Below are 25596 nucleotides of genomic sequence, written 5' to 3'. Positions count from 1 at the left end.
TCACCTCGGCGGCTGCTGGTCGGGCGTGGAGTCGCTCCCGCTGCCGCTGCCGGCGAGGGCGGCGGCGATGGCGGCGGGGGACACGGCGCGCGGGGCGCGGGCGGGGCCCCGGCGCGCGCCCTCGCGCTTGATGTGCGCGGGGGGGATGGGGCCCGGGCTCGTGTAGCTAGATACTTATACAAATACTGCCGTCTTACTAGCAGTCTTGGAGCCTACTGTGCGCAGGGATAGACGGCGATAGGCGTGTGCTATAGTAACTTAGTATCAGCGTCATCTATTGTTTTTTTAGTGGCTAAAATACCGCCATAATGTGCCTCATTAGAAGGCTCAAGGTCACCCAGTAATACTTCTGCTATCTACCCAGCAGTCTTGAAGACTTCTCTGTGCAGGAATAGAGCGCGATAGGCGTGTCCTATAGTAACTTAGAATCAGCGTCATCTATTGACTGATGCCTGCCACTAGTTAACAGTGACGAGTCGCTAGATGTCGCCACAGTTCTCAAAATGTCACTGCCCTCGCTGTTACGGGAATAATAATGGCGGACGTCATTGTGAATATTGCCAATGTTGATAATGTTCCTGGAAATATTGATAATGTTCCTGACAATGTTGATAATGTTCCTGGCAATGTTGATAATGTTCCTGGTAATATTGATAATGTTCCTGTTCCCTGCTATTTTGACAACGTTCCTGGCAGCATAGACAATGCTTCCTCACCTCGGCGGCTGCTGGTCGGGCGTGGAGTCGCTCCCGCTGCCGCTGCCGGCGAGGGCGGCGGCGATGGCGGCGGGGGACACGGCGCGCGCTTGATGTGCGCCGGGGGACGGGGCCCGGGCTCGTGTAGCTAGATACTTATACAAATACTGCCGTCTTACTAGCAGTCTTGGAGCCTACTGTGCGCAGGGATAGACGGCGATAGGCGTGTGCTATAGTAACTTAGTATCAGCGCCATCTATTGAGTTTTTAGTGGCTAAAATACCGCCATCGTGGGTCTCATTAGAAGGCTCAAGGTCACCCAGTAATGTAGCTAGATACTTCTGCTATCTACCCAGCAGTCTTGAAGACTTCTCTGTGCAGGAATAGAGCGCGATAGGCATGTCCTATAGTAACTTAGAATCAGCGTCATCTATTGACTGATGCCTGCCACTAGTTTACAGTGACGAGTCGCTAGATGTCGCCACAGTTCTCAAAATGTCACTCCCCTCGCTGTTACGGGAATAATAATGGCGGACGTCGTTGTATTGCCAATGTTCCCGGCAATTTTACAATGTTCCCGGCAATTTTACAATGTTCCTGGAAATGTTGATAATGTTCCTGGCAATGTTGATAATGTTCCTGGTAATATTGATAATGTTCCTGTTCTCTGCTATTTTGACAATTTTCCTGGCTTATCCAACGGCAAGCGTGGGCTTTATAAGAAGGCTCAAGGTCACCCAAAAACACACTTTGGGGGACGTCTTTGTCGAGCTGTGGCCGTCATACCTCGGCGGCTGCTGGTCGGGAGTGAAGTCGGAGCCGCTGCCGCTCCTTCTTTCAGCGAGCGACTGCCAACATGGGCCTCATAAGAAGGCTCAAGGTCACCCAAAAACACACTTTGGGGGACGCCTTTGTCTAGCTGTGTGCGTCATACCTCGGCGGCTGCTGGTCGGGCGTGGAGTCGCTCCCGCTGCCGCTGCCGGCGAGGGCGGCGGCGATGGCGGCGGGGGACACGGCGCGCGGGGCGCGGGCGGGGCCCCGGCGCGCGCCCTCGCGCTTGATGTGCGCGGGGGGGATGGGGGCGCCGGGAGGGGGCGCCCTCGGCGGCTGCTTTTCCAGTGTCCTATTGCTATCGCTCTCGCTTTCAGCGAGAAACTGCCAACGTGGGTCTCCATAAGAAGGCTCAAGTTCACCCAAAGAGCGATGAGGACCTTGGGGGAGGCTTGTGTCTAAAGCTTGGTCCGTCGCGCATAATTATGTTGCTGTCGCGCTCGCACACTCACTGCGGGCGCCCGTCGCACAGTCGCGTCAGCAATATAATTACGCGCGAGCGATAAGGATGGGTAGCTTGGGGTCATTGGACAAAATTCTACGTGCTCGCAGACCGGGCTTTAGCTGTGTGCGTCATACCTTGGGGGCTGCTGGTCGGGCGTGGAGTCGGAGCCGCTGCTGCTGCCGGCGAGGCAATTTTGCAATATGTTCCCGGTAATTTTGCAATGTTCCTGGCAATATTGCAAATGTTCCTGGCATGTTGATAATCTCCCTGGCAATATTGATAATGTTCCTGGCAATATTGATAATGTTCCTGTTCCCTGCTATTTTGACAATGTTCCTGGCAGTATAGACAACATGTTCCTCACCTCGGCGGCTGCTGGTCGGGCGTGGAGTCGCTCCCGCTGCCGCTGCCGGCGAGGGCGGCGGCGATGGCGGCGGGGGACACGGCGCGCGGGGCGCGGGCGGGGCCCCGGCGCGCGCCCTCGCGCTTGACGTGCACCGGGGGACAGGGCCCGGGCTCGTGTAGCTAGACACTCGCTGGAGTGCCGTCATACCTCGGCGGCTGCTGGTCGGGCGTGGAGTCGCTCCCGCTGCCGCTGCCGGCGAGGGCGGCGGCGATGGCGGCGGGGGACACGGCGCGCGGGGCGCGGGCGGGGCCCCGGCGCGCGCCCTCGCGCTTGACGTGCACCGGGGGACAGGGCCCGGGCTCGTGTAGCTAGACACTCGCTGGAGTGCCGTCATACCTCGGCGGCTGCTGGTCGGGCGTGGAGTCGCTCCCGGAGCCGCTGCCGGCGAGGGCGGCGGCGATGGCGGCGGGGGACACGGCGCGCGGGGCGCGGGCGGGGCCCCGGCGCGCGCCCTCGCGCTTGATGTGCGCGGGGGGGATGGGCGCGCCGGGAGGGGGCGCCCTCGGCGGCTGCTTTTCCAGTGTCCTATTGCTATCGCTCTCGCTTTCAGCGAGAAACTGCCAACGTGGGTCTCCATAAGAAGGCTCAAGTTCACCCAAAGAGCGATGAGGACCTTGGGGGAGGCTTGTGTCTAAAGCTTGGTCCGTCGCGCATAATTATGTTGCTGTCGCGCTCGCACACTCACTGCGGTCGCGCTCGCACACTCACTGCGGGCGCCCGTCGCACAGTCGCGACAGCAACATAATTACGCGCGAGCGATAAGGATGGGTAGCTTGGGGTCATTGGACAAAATTCTACGTGCTCGCAGACCAGCCTATAGCTGTGTGCCGTCATACCTCGGCGGCTGCTGGTCCGGCATTCGGTCACTATCGCTCCCACTGTTAGCGAGCGAGCGATTGCCAGCGTGGGCTTCATGAGAAAGCTTAAGGTCACCCAAAGAGCGATGAGGACCTTGGGGAAGTCCTGTCTTTCTGTGGACGATGGCTGACTCACCTCGGCGGCTGCTTGTCCAGCGTCCTATCGCTGTCGCTGCCACTGTGAGCCTCATAAAAAAACTCCAAGGTGGGACCTTGGACGACTGCCAACGTGGGCCTCATAAGAAAGACCATAAGACGATGAGGAGCTTGGACGAGGTTTTTGTCTAGCTGTGGGCGTCATACCTCGGCGGCTGCTGGTCGGGCGTGGAGTCGCTCCCGCTGCCGCTGCCGGCGAGGGCGGCGGCGATGGCGGCGGGGGACACGGCGCGCGGGGCGCGGGCGGGGCCCCGGCGCGCGCCCTCGCGCTTGACGTGCACCGGGGGACAGGGCCCGGGCTCGTGTAGCTAGACACTCGCTGGAGTGCCGTCATACCTCGGCGGCTGCTGGTCGGGCGTGGAGTCGCTCCCGCTGCCGCTGCCGGCGAGGGCGGCGGCGATGGCGGCGGGGGACACGGCGCGCGGGGCGCGGGCGGGGCCCCGGCGCGCGCCCTCGCGCTTGATGTGCGCGGGGGGACAGGGCCCGGGCTCGTGTAGCTAGACACTCGCTGGAGTGCCGTCATACCTCGGCGGCTGCTGGTCGGGCGTGGAGTCGCTCCCGCTGCCGCTGCCGGCGAGGGCGGCGGCGATGGCGGCGGGGGACACGGCGCGCGCTTGATGTGCGCGGGGGGGATGGGCCCGGGCTCGTGTAGCTAGATACTTATACAAGTACTGCCGTCTTACTAGCAGTCTAGGAGACTTCTCTGTGCAGGAATAGAGCGCGATAGGCGTGTCCTATAGTAACTTAGAATCAGCGTCATCAATTGACTGATGCCTGCCACTCGTTTACAGTGACGAGTCGCTAGATGTCGCCACAATTCTCAAATGTCACTCCCCTCGCTGTTACAGGAATAATAATGGCGGACGTCGTTGTGAATATTGCCAATGTTCCCGGCAATTTTACAATGTTCCTGGAAATGTTGATAATGTTCCTGGAAATGTTGATAATGTTCCTGTCAATGTCGATAATGTTCCTGGTAATATTGATAATGTTCCCGTTCCCTGCTATTTCGACAATGTTCCTGGCAGTATAGACAACGTTTCCTTACCTCGGCGGCTGCTGGTCGGGCGTGGAGTCGGAGCCGCTGCCGCTCCTTCTTTCAGCGAGCGACAGCCAGCGTAGGATTCATAAGAAGACTAAAGGTCACCCAAAAACACACTCTGGGGGACGTCTTTGTCTAGCTGTGTGCGTCATACCTCGGCGGCTGCTGGTTGGGCGTGGAGTCGGAGCCGCTGCCGCTGCCAGCGAGGCAATTTTGCAAAATGTTCCTGGTAATGTTGATAATGTTCCTGTTCCTGGCAATTTTGACAATGTTCCTGTTCCTGGCAATTTTGATAATGTTCCTGGCAATATTAATAATGTTCCTGTTCCCTGCTATTTCGACAATGTTCCTGGCAGTGTAGACAATGTTTCCTTACCTCGGCGGCTGCTGGTCCGGCATCTTGTCACTATCGCTGCCACTGCCTCATAAGACTCAAGGTGGGACCTTGGGCGACGCCTGTGTCTATCTGTGGACGTCATTTGGCTGACTCACCTCGGCGGCTGCTTTTCCAGCGTCCTATTGCTATCGTTCCCGCTTTCAGCGGGCGACTGCCAGCGTGGACTTCATAAAAAGACTCAAGGTCACCCATAAACACACTTTGGGGGACGTCTTTGTCTATCTATGGACGTCATATGGCCGACTCACCTCGGCGGCTGCTGGTCGGGCGTGGAGTCCGAGCCGCTGCCGCTGCCAGCGAGGCAATTTTGCAAAATGTTCCTGGTAATGTTGATAATGTTCCTGTTCCCTGCTTTTCTGACAATGTTCCTGTTCCTGGCAATATTGATAATGTTCCTGTTCCCTGCTATTTTGACAATGCTCCTGGCTTATCTATCGGCAATTTTGGGCACAAAGCCAACATGTTCCTCACCTCGGCGGCTGCTGGTCGGGCGTGGAGTCGCTCCCGCTGCCGCTGCCGGCGAGGGCGGCGGCGATGGCGGCGGGGGACACGGCGCGCGGGGCGCGGGCGGGGCCCCGGCGCGCGCCCTCGCGCTTGATGTGCGCGGGGGGGATGGGCGCGCCGGGAGGGGGCGCACGGGCCGCTAGCTGGGAGCGCTGCCATTCTAGAACCTGGAACAAAAGAATTACTTACGTTTAAAGCATGTTCAATTCTCCTCTTACATCTCCGTCAGCAGGGGTAAGCCGTTACAACAGAGAGCCCCCGCTGAAAATCAGTTTCAAGACAAGCCCTGGCAGTCTTGATGTACGTACACTAAGCGGGTGCCATTTTGTCAGAGGGGCACAAGCAGTTAATTGTCCACTTGTATATTTCTCTCTGTTTTAATCTATGTCTTGCCTGCTTGTATACCTTTCTTGCAAATAAATAGTTTTCTATTCTATTCTAATTCAACACTTGCAAATAAAGCCTCTGTTAGATGGGTAAGTACAGTTCGTCCGTTCGTTTCAGAAAAATGACGTCCACTGCTAGACAAAGGCTTCCAATGTTTTCCACAATGCACGGTCCTACGCTGCCCGCATCCAGGCTCTTCCCGCGACCTTTATCAGATCGTCGGTCCACCTAGCAGGAGGATCTAGGACCACCTAGGACCCACGCTACGTCTTCCGGCCCGTGGTCGCCATTCGAGAACATTTCTGCCCCGACGGCCATCGTCTCTGCGAGCTATGTGCCCCGCCCACTGCCATTTGATTTTAGCGATTCTGCGGGTGATTGTTATTACGATGCAATAAGTCGACGGCGACGAACCCTTATTTCCTTTTTTTACAGTCTAAGCGCCATTATGCGACGTATCATCGTATCACGCATACCGCTTACTGATGACACCGTGTAAAGGTTCAGCAAACTTTCTCGACAGCATACCTTCTCCTCTCGTGTCCGTGCTTTGTCGCGCACCGCACATAATGTAATCTAGCAATCTAATGCCCGTTTTCACTATCAATCCCCAATTTTTAAGTGACCCCTATGGTAACACAACAAGAATTTTGTTTTCAAAGGGGTCACTTAAAAATTAGGGATTGATGGTGAAAACGGACATTAGAAGTGTAGCAGCGTTTTCTTCCTGGGTCCGCTTGCTCGCCTCTAGCCTTCAGGAAGACTCTGAATGTAGCCTGTAATTCTGAGAGGACGGAGAGTAACATACCTTTTCCTCTCTAGTCCGCTTGCTGGCTTCTCTCGCCTTGAGCAACTCTCTAGTAGGTTGAACGGCACGGGCGGCGGGCGGCGGCGCTGGTCGTTTGGCTGCCCGTCTTGGAGACGTAGAACCCGGCCTGTGAAGATTTTATAAATCATTTAGAAAGAGAGAAAGAAGAAAGAAAAACATTTATTTGGTTCCAACCTAAAATATACCACACAGATAACAAAAAGCAAATACAAGTAGTTAGAACCAAAATTGGCCACCGTTCAGCATGTGTCATGGTCTGGAGTAGTAAATAAAACCCAGAACATGACGCTGTTATTCTACGATGACCATTTTTGGAGTTTTACTTTCTGCCGATACGACTTTTTGGGCGCCAAATTAAATGCGTAAAGCTTCTTGGCCGCGGCGATCTATGCACACGCAGTGAATGCCATATTATTTTGCACTTAAATATGGTTATATCTCCGACTTTTTCCTACGAAACTAATTATTGTTACTTTATTGTTATTTAAGTGCAAAATGATATTCATATTTAGGCTAAAGCAGGATCAGTCACTGAGTCATAGACCATATTGGAACATAGGGTGATTGCTACAGTTATTGGCCCTTTAAGAGCATTGTGTAAGTTAACTTGTGTAAAATGTAACAAAAACTCGACTTTTGTTTACTTTTTATATTTTATTATGAGAAAACAATATTGCTGCTATTTAAGCTAGTACCTATTTGGTGTTATACGATAAGAATTACAATAATAATTTTAAAAATATCAGAGATCACATTAAATTTAGCTATTGGCCCCAAAAACACAGTAATTGGCTCCTAGAAGTACAGTTATTAGCCACCGAAAAAAAACCATAAAAATCACTGAAACTTCACGCTTTGTAATCCTAACTCATTTTGTCTTTCCTTAAGATTAGCTAAGAATTCGTCATCAGTATCACTCTTATCGATTTCTTCATCTATCTCATCATCGTCAGTACATTCAGTAACATTGTAACAATTGTGATAAAGATAACTGTCTCCTTCTTCTTCAGGAATATGCTGTTGCACAAGATTTATGAAAGACACGGTGACATTCAGAGCATACTAAAAGTCTATTTTTATAAGCTTTTTGCAAATATTACAGATTTGATTGGATACAGATATATTATTCTTACTTTTTTTATTTTAGCAGTTTTCTTTTCTTCAGCTTTCCGTTTTCTGTCCTCTCTTTTTTGTTGTCTTTCAATTTTCCGTTCCCTTTTTTTTTCTCGAGGATTTCTTTTTCTTAAGCTTTTTCTTCCAGAATCCTCTGATATTCTGGCCTGATATGTGAAACGGTAATCGCGATATATTTCTCTTCCCTTTTCGAGTTGGCTCTGGGGGAATCCGTAGAAAGTCCTTCAGACTTGATTTTTTTTTTGCCGTTGGCGTGATGCAAAAAGTGATGAGATCAGCATAGCTTCCTCTTTCTGCTTCTAAAGTTTCTTTACAGTTTTCGTTTTCTATTTCTATTAAATCAAAGTTGTTTCGTTCTATTTCTTTCACCTTAATGTACGTTTTAGTGATCATTGTCTTTTTTTCGTCAATTTAGCCGGTAGTGGATGTCTTCTGCTGTGCTACTAATAAAAGTATTGGTAGTCCTTGTTTCAGTTTTTTCCAGGTCGTCATATTTATTTTTTGTTGTGTTCTATATTCAGATAACGCTGCTTCATTAACTGTTATTTCCTTTTCTTGGGCCAACGGTTCATCTCGTCGTTCTCGTTCGTCTACAAGTACCTATCTCATCTTCTTGGGTCCCAGTTTTAGGGTCTTTTGTCTCTCTTTCTCTATCTCTAGTTTGAAGTTCTCCTATTTCACTCAATGTTGATTCTTTCTCCCGACTTACAGGTTCAGGTTCATCTGTAACTTCCGCTTCCAATCCATTTTGCTTATAATAAATAGTCCCACAAACGATAGAGAATAAAAAAAATTCATTGTTTTGCATTTCAGGTATTATTTGTTTTATTTTTTTAAACTGATTAAGTGTTTCTGTTCCAACTACTTATACCAACCTTAGTATACTGTGTTACCTACGGCATCTTGTAACAATCTAGGTAAAGTAAATCAATAAAAATAGTTATTGGCCGTGCATAAGTGTCAGTAATTGGCCCCCCGGCTAATTACTGATCCTAATAGGTTAGGACGTTAGTATTTTAATAGCAAATATTTAAGGGTTAAATTAACTTAATCTTGAATAAAAATACAATAAAAGTAAAATTTAATTATTGGCCACCCATGGCCAATAACTGAAATAAATTGAAACGTGGTATAGTTATTGGCCGGTATAATTTTAAAGTTATTTTATTCCAAAACAAAGTAACTTAATCTATCTACATAAGCTACCATTTATCTCTTTACAAAAAAACAGTAAAATTACTATAACAAGCAAAAACAATTAAATTACGAACAATATTCATAAATATTTACCTTAAAATTTTGACAAGCATGCGGCTACTCGGACGACTCGTTGTCGAAAGAAAGCTTCTGCTGTTTAGAGTGCCATCTGTTCTTACTCTGACATACTACATTGGACAGCGTATTGCACAGAGAAAGTATTTGTGTCTCTTTTCCACTCTTAATAACGTACATATGCTTGTTTATTTTTATTTTAGCCAAGGTGGCCAATAACTATGTACAGGCCAATTACTATAGCAATCACCCTACTACTGTTGAACAATGTTTTGACACAAATAAATAATTTTATATTATGTCTATTTATCCGTATCCGTATGAGGAAAAAGTTATTCAGCAATTGAGCCTTTGGAGTTATTTAAAGTATCTGTTCTTATCTGGGCTTCCCTGAACTCTGAAGATTGTTATGTTGTGTGTCTTACAAAATAGTTGTTTTTTGTTTATTTATTTTTGTTCTCACCTGGGCGGTTTCCCTGGCTTCCCTGGCGGAGGGGCAGGCTTCTTGTTCTTGGCAGAGCAGACAGAGCAGGACTCGTCCGAGCAGCTACTCATTGACGAACCAGAAGGGGATGACTGTGGACAAGATTTAACAGGTTACATTTTCATAGAAACAAGTACTTAAATTCAGATGGGTTGATGACATAACGTGTGTGTAAATAAACAAATATAAATAAATAACAAACCAGACAGAGAAAACTTTGATGCACACAGCTAACGGCAGGGAAAGATGACGCTTTTATCCAAGCGGGGCCACAAACAAAGGAAATAGACATTAATCAAATAAAACTGTTATAGGATAGTGGAATATCTAAATATGTAAAACGGGATCCACGCGTACGAAGTCGCGGGCGGCCGCTAGTATAGTCTGATCTGCGAGCACGTAGAATTTTGTTCAATTGTTGTTGTCGCGCTCGCACACTGTTATGAAAAGTTAATAATGTGCAATGTAATATGGTCTAGGTGCGAGTGAGACAGAGATATCGTCTTCTCTCTCTAAATGTCATGGCGGTTGTTCTGTATTTGGTTACGAGTTGCTAAAAGTTAATAAATACATTTTGTCAAGTTTAAGCCCATTTTTCATTTATATTTTATCTGGTTATGGGCCCAGATAACGAACTAAAATAGAAAAATGTAAGAGTTTAAAAGGAAAGTAAATACTGTAGTTTAAAAGTGCAAAAACCGGCGAGCGTTGGCAGCAAAAGTTTTGAGGTTAAGTCGGGAAGGAAATTACTTGTTCGAAAAAGTTCAACAAGGCAGGAAAGTCTACAGGAAGGAAGAAAATGGAGTCCGTACAGAACAATCATTTTACTATAAAACTGGAAGGTGCCAGAAATTGGAACATATGGAAATTTCAAACGTCCGTATTACTGCGGGGTCAAGGTGTCTACAATATAGTGGATGGAACTTCAGTTAAACCTGAGGATGAAGTACAACGAAGTCGTTGGGAGGCTCAGGATGCGAAAGCTCAAATGTTGTTGGTCACAAGAATGTCGGAAGAAGTCATGCTACATATCATTTCGTGTGAGACCTCAGCTAGTATGTGGCAGAAATTACTGAGTGTCTATGAACAGAAATCCGAAACAAGCATCCACATAATACAACAACGTTTCTTCCAATTCAAATACGATGAAAATTCAGATATGTCCGTATTTTTATCGAAGATACAGGAGATACAAAACCACCTGAAACAGCTCGGCGAAGCAATATCTGAGAAGTTTGTTATAACTAAGATTTTGATGTCGTTACCGGAAGATTATAAACATTTTGTCTCGGCTTGGGAATCCGCTCCAGACGATAAGCAAACCTATGATAACCTAGTCGCCAGGTTGTTAATAGAAGAAGAGAGAATTAAAGAAAAAGGCGGAAGCTCGCAATCATCGGCAGCGTTTGTGGCTAAAAAAACAAACAGAAAAACTGTCAAGTGTTTTAAATGTAATAAACTAGGACATTATATAAGTGAGTGCCGATTTAATAAGACTGATGACTTTCGTAATTCCAAGGATCATCATTTGGAAGTGAGGTGTTATTACTGTAATAAGCCAGGACATATAAAAAGTCAGTGCCGTTTTAGAAAGGACAAAAAAGGTAATGCATTCGTGGTCATGGACAAAATTAGTGAATCTACTGCATATTTTAATAAAACAAAATGGCTGGTGGACTCGGGTGCAAGCGAACATATGTGTTGTGATTACGAACTATTCAATTCATATTGTTCCGTAGAAGGTAAATATGTTACTGTGGGAAACGGAACGCAAATTAGTGTCAAGGGCAGCGGACAGGTGGCAGTACAAGTATGGAACGGGAACGAATGGATCAACACTACCATAGACAACGTACTACATGTTCCCGAACTGTCAACCAATTTGTTCTCTGTGAACCGCGCAACAAGTAAAGGTTATGTTATTGTGACAAGTGAAAATGAATGCAAGTTTTATAGAGAAAATATGGTAATGGCAGTTGCTGAGCGTAATGGGAGCATGTATTATTTGAACTTTCGTTACCATAATACGTCCGAAGCCAACGTTGCGGAGATAAAGCGTTCAGTTTTGCACGAATGGCATGAAAAAATGGCGCATCAAAACATGACTTATGTGAAAGAAGTGTTGAAGAACAATAAAGTTGATATTTGTACTCAATTGTCCGACTCGGCGACATGCGAAAGTTGCATGAAGGGTAAAATTCACCGTCTGCCTTACCCTAGAAGTGAAAATGTTAGCTCCAGGACATGTGAAATAATTCATGCAGATACATGCGGACCGATGGAAGAGAGTTCTATTGGGGGTTCGAGGTATTTCGTCGTGTTCAAGGACGATTTTTCAAAATACAGGGAAGTGTGTTTTGTTAAAGGAAAACATGAAATTAAACTGTGTATTAGAAATTTTATTGCTCGAGCTGAAAATGAGACTGGAAACCGAATTAAGATTTTTCGTACTGATAACGGAACTGAGTTCGTAAATAACGAGGTACGAGAAATGTTTCAGGCAAGAGGAATAGTACATCAAACATCAGTGACTTTTACTCCAGAACAAAATGGTCGAGCTGAACGAGAAAATCGAATTTTAGTAGAAGCGGCCCGATCAATGTTATTTGCAAAAAATTTACCTACCAAACTATGGGCAGAGGCGATAAATACAGCAGCATATGTAATTAACAGAACTGGAAAAAGCTCAGTTGATGGAAAAACTCCATATGAGTTATAGTCAAACAAAACATTTGATATCAACAACCTTAAAGTGTTTGGTACTCCAGTATATGTCCATATACCGAAAGAAAAGAGGCGTAAGTGGGACCCTAAAGGTGAAAAGGGTATTTTAGTTGGTTATGGAGAGACAACTAAAGGATACAGAGTATTTTTCCCACACTTGAATACTGTAGAAACAAAAAGAGATATTGTTTTTGTGAAAGAAAATAAAGAACAAGAACCAGAGTCGACAACAGTGCCATATGTATACAACAAAGTGGAGGAGTTCAATCCGGATGATGCAGGGAAGGAGGATGCTGAAGATCGAGCGCAACTTGTTGAAGAAGATGATAACACAATGAATACCTTACAGAGTGATTCTGAGGGCAGCTTATATGAACCAAGTGATAGTAGTGAAGGCGAAAATTATGAAAATCCACCCATAAACCATGAAAACAAGCGTGTCAGAAAGCAGACTCAATTCTTTAATTGTAATAATGTTTTGGTAGAAGATTGTGAGCCTAAATCGTATGAGGAGGCTATGAGGAGTCCAGAGGCATCTGAGTGGAAGAAAGCGATCCAGAGGGAACTACAAACATTAAAAGAAAATAATACATGGACAGTGAGTGATCTACCAGGTAATCAGAAAGCAATTAGTACTAAGTGGGTATTTAAAATAAAACAAAACAACAATGATATTCAATATAAAGCTAGGTTGGTAGCACGAGGTTTTGAGCAGGAAAATGTATTAAGTTATAGTGAAATATATGCCCCTGTGGCTAAGTTGGCTACTTTTAGACTGTTTATAGCTATTGCAACAAAATTCAACTTACCTGTATATCAAATGGATGTTACGGGAGCATTTCTATATGGGGAAATAAATGAAAGTGTATACATCAAATTACCTGATGGAGCCTATGAAAATTCCAATTGTATTGTAAAGCTAAATAAAGCGTTGTATGGCTTAAAGAAGTCACCAAAGTACTGGAATGATAAGTTCAACTCTGTGCTAATTAGAGAAGATTTTAAAAGATCTGAATGTGATCCTTGTTTGTATTCTAAATGTAATAAAACTGAAAAGATTTATGTACTTATATATGTTGACGACTTATTGATTTTTGGTAGTAATGAAGATTCTGTGTCACATTTAAAGTCAGTATTAAAAAAGGAATTTAAAATGAAAGATTTGGGTCTGGTCTCTGATTTTTTAGGAATTAATGTAAAGCAAAATTTAGAAACTCGTGTTACAGTATTATGTCAAAGAAATTATTTGGAAAATGTTCTTAAAAGATTCAATATGTATGAATGTAAACAAATTAGCACACCTATGGACCAGAATTTTAATGTAAAGGAATTTGAGAATAATAAGTGTTCAACTGAAACTGAAAATTTATGTAGACAAATAATTGGATGTTTGATGTATGCAGCTTGTGGTACCAGACCAGACATTTGTGCTACAATATCAATCTTAAGTAGATATCAAGATAGAGCTAGTAACATGTTATTAGTAGCTTTGAAAAGAGTTCTGCGATACATCAAACACACAATAGACTATAAATTGATTTATAATTGTAATGATGAGGAGTTGGTGGGATTTTGTGATGCTGATTGGGGAGGAGACCTGACAGATAGGAAATCTACCACAGGTTATTGTTTTAAGTATGCAAACTGCCTGATCTCTTGGTGCTCAAAGAAGCAAAGCACAGTTAGTATTTCTTCCACCGAGGCCGAATATGTAGCAATGAGTATGGCAGGAGCTGAGGCATGTTGGCTGAGCAATATGTTGTGCGATTTTAATATAAAAAATGTAACTCCAGCTATCTTATTCTGTGACAATCAGTCTGCCATGGTTATTGCTAATACCAACACTGTTAAGAGATTAAAACACATAGATATTAAGTATCACTTTATTAGGGAACTTATTGAGAAACAAAAAGTATGTCTTAAATATGTGAAAACTGAGGAGCAAATCGCTGATATGTTGACGAAACCTTTGAAAAATAATACATTGTTAAAATTTGTAAATATGTGTGGTTTAAAGTAACTCAACTGCATAGAATGTTATTAGAGTACCTATTGTTTTAGTAGTTGCATTGCAAAGTTCATTTCTCAGTAGATAATTTAGTTTAAGTTAATAGTAATTAAGTATCCAGATTATTACATTGAGAGGGGGTGTTATGAAAAGTTAATAATGTGCAATGTAATATGGTCTAGGTGCGAGTGAGACAGAGATATCGTCTTCTCTCTCTAAATGTCATGGCGGTTGTTCTGTATTTGGTTACGAGTTGCTAAAAGTTAATAAATACATTTTGTCAAGTTTAAGCCCATTTTTCATTTATATTTTATCTCACACTCACTGCTGCCGCCCGTCGCACAGTCGCGACAGCAATATAATTACGCGCGAGCGATAAGGATGGGTAGCTTGGGGACATTGGACAAAATTCTACGTGCTCACAGACCAGACTATAGACAGAGTAAATACAAATGAGTAGGTCATCTTCATAGAAACGCCCGAGCGCGGTTTGTGTGTGAGCGCGCCAATACGTATGCGGCGCGCACGCACACACTGACAAAATTCGGGGCAACTCCCCGCTAATCCACGCTAAATGGCAATGCCAGATTTTGTATGGAAGGTGGCGTCTTTTTTTTTTTCGCGCGGCCATCGACCAAACTTTGTTTTTTTATTACAAAATAGTGTAATAAACCAAACTTAGTAAGACATGTATACCTCTAAACTCAGTCTGAACTGAGTTACGAGCATTAGAAGTTTAATTATTTTCATACTAGATTTGCTTTTTGTGCGCAAGTTTTGTAAGAAATTGCAACAAAATATTGCGCTATTTTTTTATTGCGCTGATTCTGCTCCATACTGATGTCTGGAGCCTTTAATGGATGATATTGTTTGTTTACACATACAATCTCACTATTTTGTTGCAATTTCTTAGAAAACTTTGCGCGCAAAAAGCAAATCTAGTATGAAAATCATCAAACTTCTAATGCTCGTAACTCAGTTCAGACTGAGTTTAGAGGTATACATGTCATAATAAGTTTGGTTTATTACACTATTTTATAATCAAAAAACAAGGTTTGGTCGATGGCCGCGCGAAAAAAAAAAGACGCCAATTTCCGGCATTGTCTTTTGCTCATTGTAAAATGTACTCTGTAACCGAAGGCATACGATGATACATTTTACGACGGCCAAATTTACCAACATCACGCAATTTTTTGCTAAATAAGTTTGGCGCGGCCTATACCGTACTATTATTTTGTTTATTTCTATTTTCATACTTTTTCGTGCCATCCCGTGTTACCCCTCTAGAACTTCCGTTTTAGGTTAGGAACCACTGAAATAAGCCGTGTCTCACCTGGCGGGGGTCGGGCGGGGAGGGCGGCCGCGGGGGCCTCGCAGGGGGCCGGCGCGCGCGCGGGCTGCGCGTGCGACGCCGCGCCACCGGGCTGCGTCTGCAACAAAAAATCAATCATTCATTTTACACGTCTCTCGGTCCTATACGGAATATTTTCAGGTACAACCTTACAACCAGTGTTGGCACTAATCAATAAACTTTTTAATCAATTAATTAATTTGATTAATTTTAATCATGATTAAGCCGTGTGGTGACGGCAGAGTAGAATACATTTGTCACCAACCCCTACTCTCCCGCGGGTGTCGTAAGAGGCGACTTAGGGACTACACATCAAACAGAGAATGGGCAGCAGCGCTCTCTGAAAAACATCAATCTTTTAAACTGCGATCTCCAACCCGCCTGTCTAGCGTGGAGATTATGGCAAAACCCTCCACTATAGTGGAGGTCCAGCAGTGGACTGTAAAGAGCTGTTGATGATGAATCATGATTAAATTAATCCTGATTAAAATAATCATGATTAAAAAAGTAATCATAACTCCTCCCCTATCGTCAGCCAGCCCGCTTAACTTCTTTCCTGACCCAATTTTGCTGGAGGATACCGGAAGAATAGAAGGAATTGTGAGAAACAAAACTAGTGCGATAAGTGTTTTGAGTAGTGAAAATTGACGCAGTTTTTTGAGAAAACGACAGTACAACTCCAGATCCCCCCTTTGCTAGACATTTTATAAGTCGCGGGTACCTTTTCATACACCCCCAACCCTTTTCTTATGAAAATAGTAGATAGTTAATCAAATAATCAAATTAACGATTAATGATTATGATTAATTAATCTTAATCAAAATTTTTGATTAATGATTAATGATAAAAAAAAATGATTATTTTTTAAATCATTAATTTTTAATCATTAATCAGATTAACTTCTTGCCAACACTGCTTACAACTCACGTTGAAAAACGTTTGTTCTTTTATTTTCGTCTTCCAATATTTGTATGTTATCAAACAGCCAATTGAATTTGTATAGAATTATAAAAAATAATATTCACATTTTTAGGTCACAACAAAAGTTGGTCACCACTATGTATAGAATAATGTGACAGGAAGGTTGTCTGAATAAACACTTTCTTTCTTTCAATTTACGGGACACCCTGTGTAACTTTAACTTTACCACTTCTGCTTCGAGAACAGATGCCTTTGCTGAGAAGAAGCAGCACAAAAACTCGGGCAATTTTGTCAGCCACTTTGAAAGGTTTCACTTTCGTCATCATCATCATTTCAGCCATAGGACGTCCACTGCTGAACATAGGCCTCCCCCAATGACTTCCACGTTGATTAAAAGGTTTACTATAGTATATTTATATTGGGTAATGAAAGGCTAGATGTTCGCATATTTGCCCCTTAGTCGCCTCTTTCGACATCTACAGAATGGGGGTTGTCCTATTTTAATTTATTTCTATTCAATAATTATCTGTTTAACAGAAATTTCCGAAATGTGAAATCTTCAACTGTCTACATCAGTGGTTCTTAACCATTTTACCAAAAGTCACGAAGGACCATTTTACCAAATTTCTGTCTTGACAGGGACCACTTTTTTTTTGAAAATCCAATGAAAGGGGAGGTCGATTTCTCCCACTGTGCGCCGTTTGCGTTGTGTTGACTCATCACGTCACGTCACTTGTTTATTACGATGTCTTCGCGGACCACTTGGAATGCCTCCAGGGACCACCAGTAGTCCGCGGACCACCAGTTAAGAACCACTGGTCTACAATATCTAAATATATAAAAGGAGAAACTGACTGACTGACTGACAGATCAACGCACAGCCTAAACGGCTAAACGTAGGCACTTGAAATTTGGAAGGGACGTAGTTTAGGTACCGTAGAGGTGCACTAAGAAAGGAATTCCCGAAATTCCCACGGGAACTGGAATTAGCGGGAAAATCATTTTGTATGAAAAATCTAAACCGCTTAAGTTAGACGCTTGAAATTTGGTATGCAGGTACCTTAGTAAACTTAAAGCTTAGGTACAACAGGATATCGCAAAATTCCCACGGGAATGGGAATTAGCGGGAAAAAACATATGTATGAAAAAATCTAAACTGCGTAAGATAGACGCTTGAAATTTGTCATGCAGGTACCTTAGTAAACTTAAAGCTTAGTTACAATAGGATATTGCAAAATTCCTACGGGAACGGGAGTTAGCGGGAAAAAACATTTGTATGAAAAATGTCTAAACCGCTTAAGATAGATGAAGGGGGTAAAACGGGATCCACGCGTACGAAGTCGCGGGCGGCCGCTAGCTATCATCTATCTATATATCTATATAAATAAAAAATGAATTGATGTTCGTTAGTCTGATTAAAAGTCGAGAACGGCTGGGCCGATTGAGCTGATTTTGGTTTTAAAATGTTTGTCGTAGTCCAGGGTAGGTCTAAACGGTGAGCAAATACGCGCGCGATATTGTTTTTCTGTGACAGACAAAATTCCACGCGGGCGAAGCCGCGGGCGGAAAGCTAGTGATTTATGAAATACAAGCCAAAGAGCTTCATAACATTTTAAATACACGCATTATCTTACCTGACAGGACTCTTCCTAGGACTGCGCCGCGGCGAGCGGCGGAGCGAGCGCGATCGCGAGCGCCGGATTACAGGCGAGCGCGAGCGCCGCGCGATCGGCGAACGAGAGCGACGAGCGATGGGCGAGCGCGAGCGGCGAGCGATCGGCGTACGCGAGCGACGAGCGGCTATGGGCGAACTGTAATGCAAAAGACACATTGTAATAGAAAACTACAATATTATTAGGGATGTTAGCACGTAAAGCAGAGTCCAGACCGGTGTAACGCGTAATGGAATGTATCGTGTAATGTAATGGAAATAGTATGGGTAGCACTTTACATGTAATGCTCGTAGTGCCACACATAGAATTAGTGTTACATTACACATTAAAGCCGTCTGGCTGGACCCGGCTTAAGACTAGCCGCATGGCCGATGCGCAGGCCACACATTTGCCCCTGGACTAGCGGGATTCGAACCCGGTGCCGCGTTTGCCATAGGACCAAATGGCCCTTCTTTTGGCCATCCAAGAGTTTTTTTATAAAAGACTTCAGATATTTAAGAGACTATTTCACCAGTAACTCAAGAGCACCTTCTGTCAGCTAAACTACATCTTTTTGGTTTCAATACATGGCAGAAAGTCACCAGTCTCATGGGGTATCGAAATGAAATTGTTTATTCAGTACATAGGCCCTATCCAGGGCACTTATACGCGCCCCAAGTATAGCTTCTACCACCACTTCGGGACAACATATGGGCTGGTGCTGAGAAGAAGTGCCGGAAGAAACTTCGGTCACCTTTGTCAACCTCTTTTTCAATCCAATACAGTAGTTTATAGCTTACACGGCACGTAATAAGTATCATTTTAGTTAACTGAAACTTGATTTTACTTACCGGGACCGACGGGGTCTCGGAGACCTAGACCGTCGCGGGGATACCGACCCGGACCCGTCTATGTACATCTGCTTGTAGCCCGTGTGGCGCCATCTGTCGACAAAAACGTCAATCAGTATCAATCAGAACGAACATCGGTCCCTTAGGAACCTTAGGGCGAAAAACTTTGATACCGCGATGCAGGATTGTAGGCGCAGCGGCGCGTGCCATAGTTATGTCCGCGTCAACGCCATCTGTCGGTGAAGACTACGAGTCTATAAAGCCTGGTCCGTGAGCACGTAGAATCCCGTCCAATGACCCCAAGCTGCCCATCCTTGTCGCTCGCACGTAATTATGTTGCTGTCGCGCTCGCAGTCACTGCGGGCGCGCGTCGCACAGTCGCGACAGAAATATAATTACGCGCGAGCGATAAGGATGGGTAGCTTGGGGTCATTGGACGGGATTCTACGTGCTCACGGACCAGGCTTTAGTAGCTTACCTGTTGGGGTCTTTCTCCTCGACTTCCAACAGCTTTCGGTCCCAGCTGCCGGGCGAGGCCTGGCGCGCTCGCTTCATTACATTGTCGATCTCCTTCCGCCGACCGGCAGGGTTCGACGGATCTGAGAAAAAGTTAGGGTTTATTCGTTTCCTAAATACTTTCACCTGAGTCTTGAAAGTAAAACCATTATTCCTACTGTAAAATCAATGTATGTATCACCTACATTATGAAAGCAATAAACTCAAATAGTAAAATAGACAAGGCAGAACACCTAAGTTCTGCGCTGGTAAGATTTTGAGCCGTGGGCAAATGCTGTCTTTTATAAGGCAATCTTTTACTGACAGACTTATCAACACACAGCACAAACGACTGAACGTATTGCGCTGTAATTATGTGTGCAGATAGTTATTACGATTTCGGCAAAGGCAGGAAGGAAAAAATCTAAAATTCACCCCTGATGGGGATGAAATGGGGGTCCAAAGTTTAACGTGAGCCAAGTCGTGGGTAAAAGCTAGTTACTTATAAAATAATCTAAATTTAAATAACTCAAAGGTGACTGACTGACTGACATAGTGATCTATCAACGCACAGTCCAAACCACTGGACAGATTGGGCTGAATTTTGGCATGCAGGTAGATGTTATGACGTAGGCATCCGCTAAGAAAGGATTTTACGAAACTCCACCCCTGAGGGGGTAAAACGGGATCCACGCGTACAAAGTCGCGGGAGGCCGCTAGTGTTTTAATATGATTAAAAAAAATAAAGAATTGTAAAACTACAAATCTGTACACATTCTAAAATAAAAAACTAAGGTTGTATTAACTAAAAAATAATACAAAAGCACCGCTACACATTCACTACTCGTTACCAGTGATCCTGGAGTGCTGGGGGTTCCGGTCCATGTGCAGCCGGTTCTTGGACGCGGCCTCCGCGGCGCGGGACACCGACCCGTTGCGGCGGGACGACATCCTGCAATAAGAAACAGGATGTTATAACCTCATATAGGTAGCAGTTTAACTTTCCCCCGGGACAAACTTGACCTTCACTGGTTGGGTTATTTGCGGTCAAGCTGTAGATCCTGGCTACACAGGAGTTGCAGCGGTGGGAACGAGAGGTGGGAAGTCCCATATAAGTAGCAGGCGATGGATGCAGGTCGCTACCAACCGGGCGATGTGGAAATCATTGGGGGATTATGTTCAATAATGGACGTCTGAAATAATGATGGTAATAAAACTCATAAAAGAATAATTATCACATTCCATTAGTGAGATACAGGCCAAGAGCTTACCCATTGTGGATAAAAAATATCTAATACTAAGGAAAAAAGACAATCAACCTATACATATTCTTTGCAAAAACACACTTATTACAACTAATTTAAGTATCAACAGTTTTTAGCTTGATATGTCGTTCTTACACAATTTAGCGATGACAAAAGCATTTATAAATGAGAAATTATGTTAGGAATGCAACAATCGAAACATTTTACAGTTAGGAAATTAATTGAAACGTTGCAAATTGAGGTTAATGAGGCATTGTTTATAATTATTGCATTTTTAATAATATACAAAGTAAGCATATCCCAATGATGATGTCAACATGATCCTAATTTAATAAATAAGTTAAGTTATTGACAGAACGATGATCGCTGCTACGTAAGAATAGTAACTGAGCCTATAGAAATTAGATTTACTCAATGTGCTACTGGAAGTTTTCTATAATAACGTAAACATCAGAAAGAGCATGTACCACACCCACAAATATTGACGAACCGAACAAATATTACATATTAATGACCAAGACAAAAATAAATACATAGTATCAAGAAGAGAGAAATATAACTATTTAGAAGATGTTTGTGATCTTTTAGAGAAGTAAATAAGTCCATGAATATGTAGCATTATAGACGATATTTTACAACACGATAGAAGTTCGAAATACACTCGACAGCAAATAAATCGCACCACCCGCGACAAGCATTTTCAAACGTTACCATCCCTACTTCCCACCAATATTGGCACCATTTAAAAGCCTAGTTCTAAACTTAATTTTATTAAAGGAAAGGTTTTTACCCCAAAAGTCTTTACAAGGATCCAGAGTCACTTCTTCAAAAAATAGGTAGTTACGCTATAGCCATTTTTTATGACTACTAGCGGCCGCCCGCGACTTCGTACGCGTGGATCCCGTTTTACCCCCTTCATCTATCTTACGCGGTTTAGATTTTTTCATACAAATGTTTTTTCCCGCTAACTCCCGTTCCCGTGGGAATTTTGCAATATTCTGTTGTAACTAAGCTTTGAGTTTACAAAGGTACCTGCATGCCAAATTTCAAGCGTCTAACTTAAGCGGTTTAGATTTTTGATACAAATGTTTTTTCCCGCTAACTCCCGTTCCCGTGGGAATTTTGCAATATCCTGTTGTAACTAAGCTTTAAGTTTACTAAGGTACCTGCATGCTAAATTTCAAGCGTCTAACTTAAGCAGTTTAGAATTTTCATACAAAAGGATTTTCCCGCTAATTCCCGTGCCCGTGGGAATTCCTAAGTATCCTATAACCTGCCCAGGAGTACGAAGAATAATTGTACCAAGTTTCGTTAAAATCCGTCAAGTAGTTTTTGTTTCTATAAGGAACATACAGACAGACAGACAGACAGACAGACAGACAGACAGACAGACAAAAATTTTACTGATTGCATTTTTGGCATCAGTATCGATCACTAATCACCCCCTGATAGTTATTTTGAAAATATATTTCATGTACAGAATTGACCTCTCTACAGATTTATTATAAGTATAGATAAAACTGTTAAGTTGGGATTAATCGCTATCCATCTGTTAAAGAGGACACGTGTGATCATTATTTGGTTTTATAACCATAAAATTTGGTCTAATTGATCCCAGTTGTGAGCCCAAAGTGAGGTCTTTTTTCAAGTCACATTTATGGTATATGTTAATCATTTATTAAGAAATTAAATGTGTTTTTCTTTAAGGATATTTATTGGGCTTTCAAATAACACCAATATTGTTGGGGCACCATTATTGTGTCAAAAGAAAATCTTTAAAGTTCGCGTCGCGGGTGGTGCGATTTATTTGCTGTCGAGTGTATGATGATATTCATTATGTTAGAAAAGAAAAGATGAAAATAAATATATGAAGAAGAAGCTTCTCTGAAAACTTAACTCAAAGATATTGTGTTAAATTATAATAATTATATCGACTGCCAAGACAAATAGTATCGAAACTACAAATCGTACTCGATATGCTTTGCAGACTCAGTGACGTTTGTTGGTAGTTGTTACATTCTGAACGGACACTCATCTACGATGATGGTGGGATCCTAAGTATGGTAGTTGCTAACAAAGTGGATGACGCTAGCGTTGGTGATGGAAGCGCTAACAATCTAGACACGCGGTAGCATGTTAAGCCAAGTTCAAGTAACATTACAGAAGTACCTGATTATTTGGATAACACATAGTTTTAGAACAGTAGAAAGAAGAAAGTCGACATTAAAAGAATCCCTTGACATAACATAGAAAAAGCATGGTGTTTTTGACCCAAAAGTAAGATTCTTATCTACACAAAATGACACACCGACACACAACTGGTTGAATTCAGTAGATGAAGATGTGAGCCAATAAATAGGTGACTTACATCTTATGTAAGTCACCTAGAAAACAGAAAATGATGTGTAAATACTACATGGAATAACAAGAACCCTACAGAAAATCAAATCATCTCCAACTATGCCCTAAATACATTCTAAAATTAGTTACTTTCACAAAATGGCCGCCCAGGTATTGATCCAAAAATCAGCCATCTCAAATCATTGAAAACCTTACCTCCACTGCAGGGCTCACGGTACCGAGGGAGCTAGGGCTCCGAACGCGCGCGGCGAGTCGCGAAGGGCGAAGCCCCGATGTCGCGGGCGACGGAACCGCGCCGGGCTGACGCGAAGCCCGCTGCGCCGCTGCAAACATCGACATCCTTAATTTCACGGGAGCGGCGCGCGGGCTACAACGAACACCTCGAGGCGAGGCTACGCGCACGAAACGACCCACGTGAGGCAAACATGCAGCCTCCGGGCTCACGCGACGGGGCCAAACGGAAAAGGCCAGACACGGCGCCATACAAACTTCAACTCCTTTGTGCGGATTGTGCGCAGCACCCCAGCTGCGATGCGGCGGCGGCTGAACATTAAACATACTTATTCCACCTTATATTAATCACAAAACAAAGTTACGAACCAGTAGCAATAAACACCGTAACTTTTTCACTGAAGTTCAATGGTAATTCGCTGTAAAAATAACTCGACTATCCGCGACACACCTTGCACGGACCATCGGCCATTTTGTTTTGCCTGAGATTTTCTTTCATTCATGAAACGTCACGTATTGAAAAATAAATTACCTATCATTTGACAGCTTATCGACCAATCAGCGAGCACGCTTAATACTTTCACCGCGTTTCATTGGTGATTACGCTGTGAAAAGGGACATCGACCTTTTTCTTACGCTAGTGCGTTTCGTTATTGCATATCGCTTAGTATTTTTTCTCGAAATTATTTTATTGATCAATGTAATTCAGGCTTTTCCGGAAATAAAATGAAGTGGAAGAACAAAATAATAAACCAAAAGATATTAAAGTTATCTTATCAAATAATAAATTAACATTGCGTTTTTTCTTTCTTAATAAAATTTGTCAATCAAGAAAGACAAGAATGAATAAAAAAATAGTTTTACCGCAGCTTTCTCGGGGGGTGCATGCTTATGTCCCTACCCATTCAGAACCTTATTATTTTGATAAGTACCGCATTTTACGTATTTAAATTATTTTGGAAATTAGCAAAGCTTTGGCCCATATTTCTTTGAAAACAAAATGTGCTAAAATACCGCAAAACAAGTTAAAAAACCCAGTACCACGTCCATGAAGAGACCGGTTTCTGATATCCTGACCGAGAAAAGTGATTACGAAGGTAAGCCGCATTGCGTTTTATTAACATTTTGCAAAATTCTTCAATTTGCTAGGCTATTCTTTCATTGAAATATTTAAATCTACCTACAGAAAATTCACACGATTTTAGACCTTACGTACAACCTAACTAGGATTCGGATAAAAAAAAATAGTTTCATACCTAAATTACCTAAGCACCTACCTACAATGTTTTCGATAGAATGGGATGGAATTTAACTGAAGTTTGTAAAGTCTAGGCTACGGTCTAATTTTATTGTAAATTGTAATTAAAAATTCACTCAGTCACACCGAAGCGATCATTTGAAGGCGGCGAGACAATGCAAACTCATGGGTAAGTAATCGTCAATATCGTCATGTCAACAACAATCAATTGATTGGACAAATCAGTTGCTCATCAGAGAAGGTTCCGTTTGAGAACCCGTTCTCTCCACCTATCGTCGGTGTCCGACAACCGACAAATCATCATCAGGTCCTATTCAGGTCATTTAGTCTTCACTGCAAGAACACGACCTTTCCCTCCCTATTTTGCTGGAGTCATTTGGTACACTCCCCACGCTGGTCATAAACGGGTAAGGAGTTTGGACGTCCAAGGTAGGGAGGCATATTATTATCTCCCTTTCGCCTCCGACGACATCAACCAACGGAAAGAATCCCGGGTGGTCCATTCGATTCTGTCTGGACCCCACGGCTAAAAAATATTCGGCTGTGGGCTCTCTCAATATTTCTCTTTAAAAATATTACCATTCGGTGTGAGCGTCACTCTTTTTGCATCATAAAAGTAGCTTTGCCCTTTTGTTAATGGACTTGCGGTAATGCGCTAGACATTACTAAAGAAATAAAGTCAATATGAACTGATAACCTAACGCTTGGCGTTATCCTTTGCGATATTGGTCATGTAAAGAGAAACGAAGAAAGTTTATACTTATTCAATTGATTAGTAAATTATAATTTTCGATTATTTTCCAAACTGTCAAGCTGTAAATTAAGTTATTTATTCGTGTTAAAACAATTAGTGTTTGCTATATAATATACCTAGATATTGCATTTGTTGAAATTTTATTCATGTACTTAATTGTTTTATTGATAGAAATTAGAGATAAATCAAACAATTAACGCCTGCGCACTTTGCACTCGCAAAATCACGGACAAGTAACACACTTAAAAATAATACTAGGCGTCAACTTTACTATCGCCTTTCATCT

The 25596-nt window shown here is 43.4% G+C and overlaps 1 protein-coding gene across 1 annotated transcript; it reads right to left on the bottom strand.

Annotated features, from left to right (window-relative positions):
• On the bottom strand, positions 1-23783 carry LOC135085890 (serine/arginine repetitive matrix protein 2). Its single transcript, XM_063980675.1, has 21 exons — positions 23668-23783; positions 23263-23390; positions 20293-20393; positions 19425-19545; positions 18947-19039; positions 18078-18254; positions 15505-15601; positions 9419-9531; positions 6529-6655; positions 5301-5500; positions 5078-5203; positions 4587-4733; positions 4294-4363; positions 3711-3887; positions 3538-3659; positions 2698-2902; positions 2336-2496; positions 1630-1818; positions 1482-1543; positions 717-843; positions 1-166 (listed from the first exon to the last, which is right to left on the bottom strand). The coding sequence occupies exons 3-21, from the start codon at positions 20390-20392 to the stop codon at positions 1-3; spliced, it is 2580 nt and encodes an 859-aa protein (XP_063836745.1). The 5' UTR covers position 20393; positions 23263-23390; positions 23668-23783.
• Between the last annotated feature and the right edge of the window lie 1813 nt (positions 23784-25596).

Source organism: Ostrinia nubilalis, chromosome 30, assembly GCF_963855985.1.
Source record: "Ostrinia nubilalis chromosome 30, ilOstNubi1.1, whole genome shotgun sequence".
In the NCBI taxonomy this organism is placed as follows: Eukaryota; Metazoa; Arthropoda; class Insecta; order Lepidoptera; family Crambidae; genus Ostrinia; species Ostrinia nubilalis.
Note: the sequence above shows the minus strand (reverse complement) of the source record. Positions and strands in the feature narration are given on the sequence as shown.

Bases quoted from the DNA above. Each gene is read 5' to 3' on its own strand.
- LOC135085890 (XM_063980675.1), bottom strand. From the start codon at position 20,392: ATGTCGTCCCGCCGCAACGGGTCGGTGTCCCGCGCCGCGGAGGCCGCG. The intron at 5,501-6,528 runs GTATGTTACTCT...CTTTTGTTCCAG, and splicing joins AGCGGACTAGAGAGGAAAAG to GTTCTAGAATGGCAGCGCTC. The intron at 1,819-2,335 runs GTGAGGAACATG...CGATAGCAATAG, and splicing joins CCCGACCAGCAGCCGCCGAG to GACACTGGAAAAGCAGCCGC.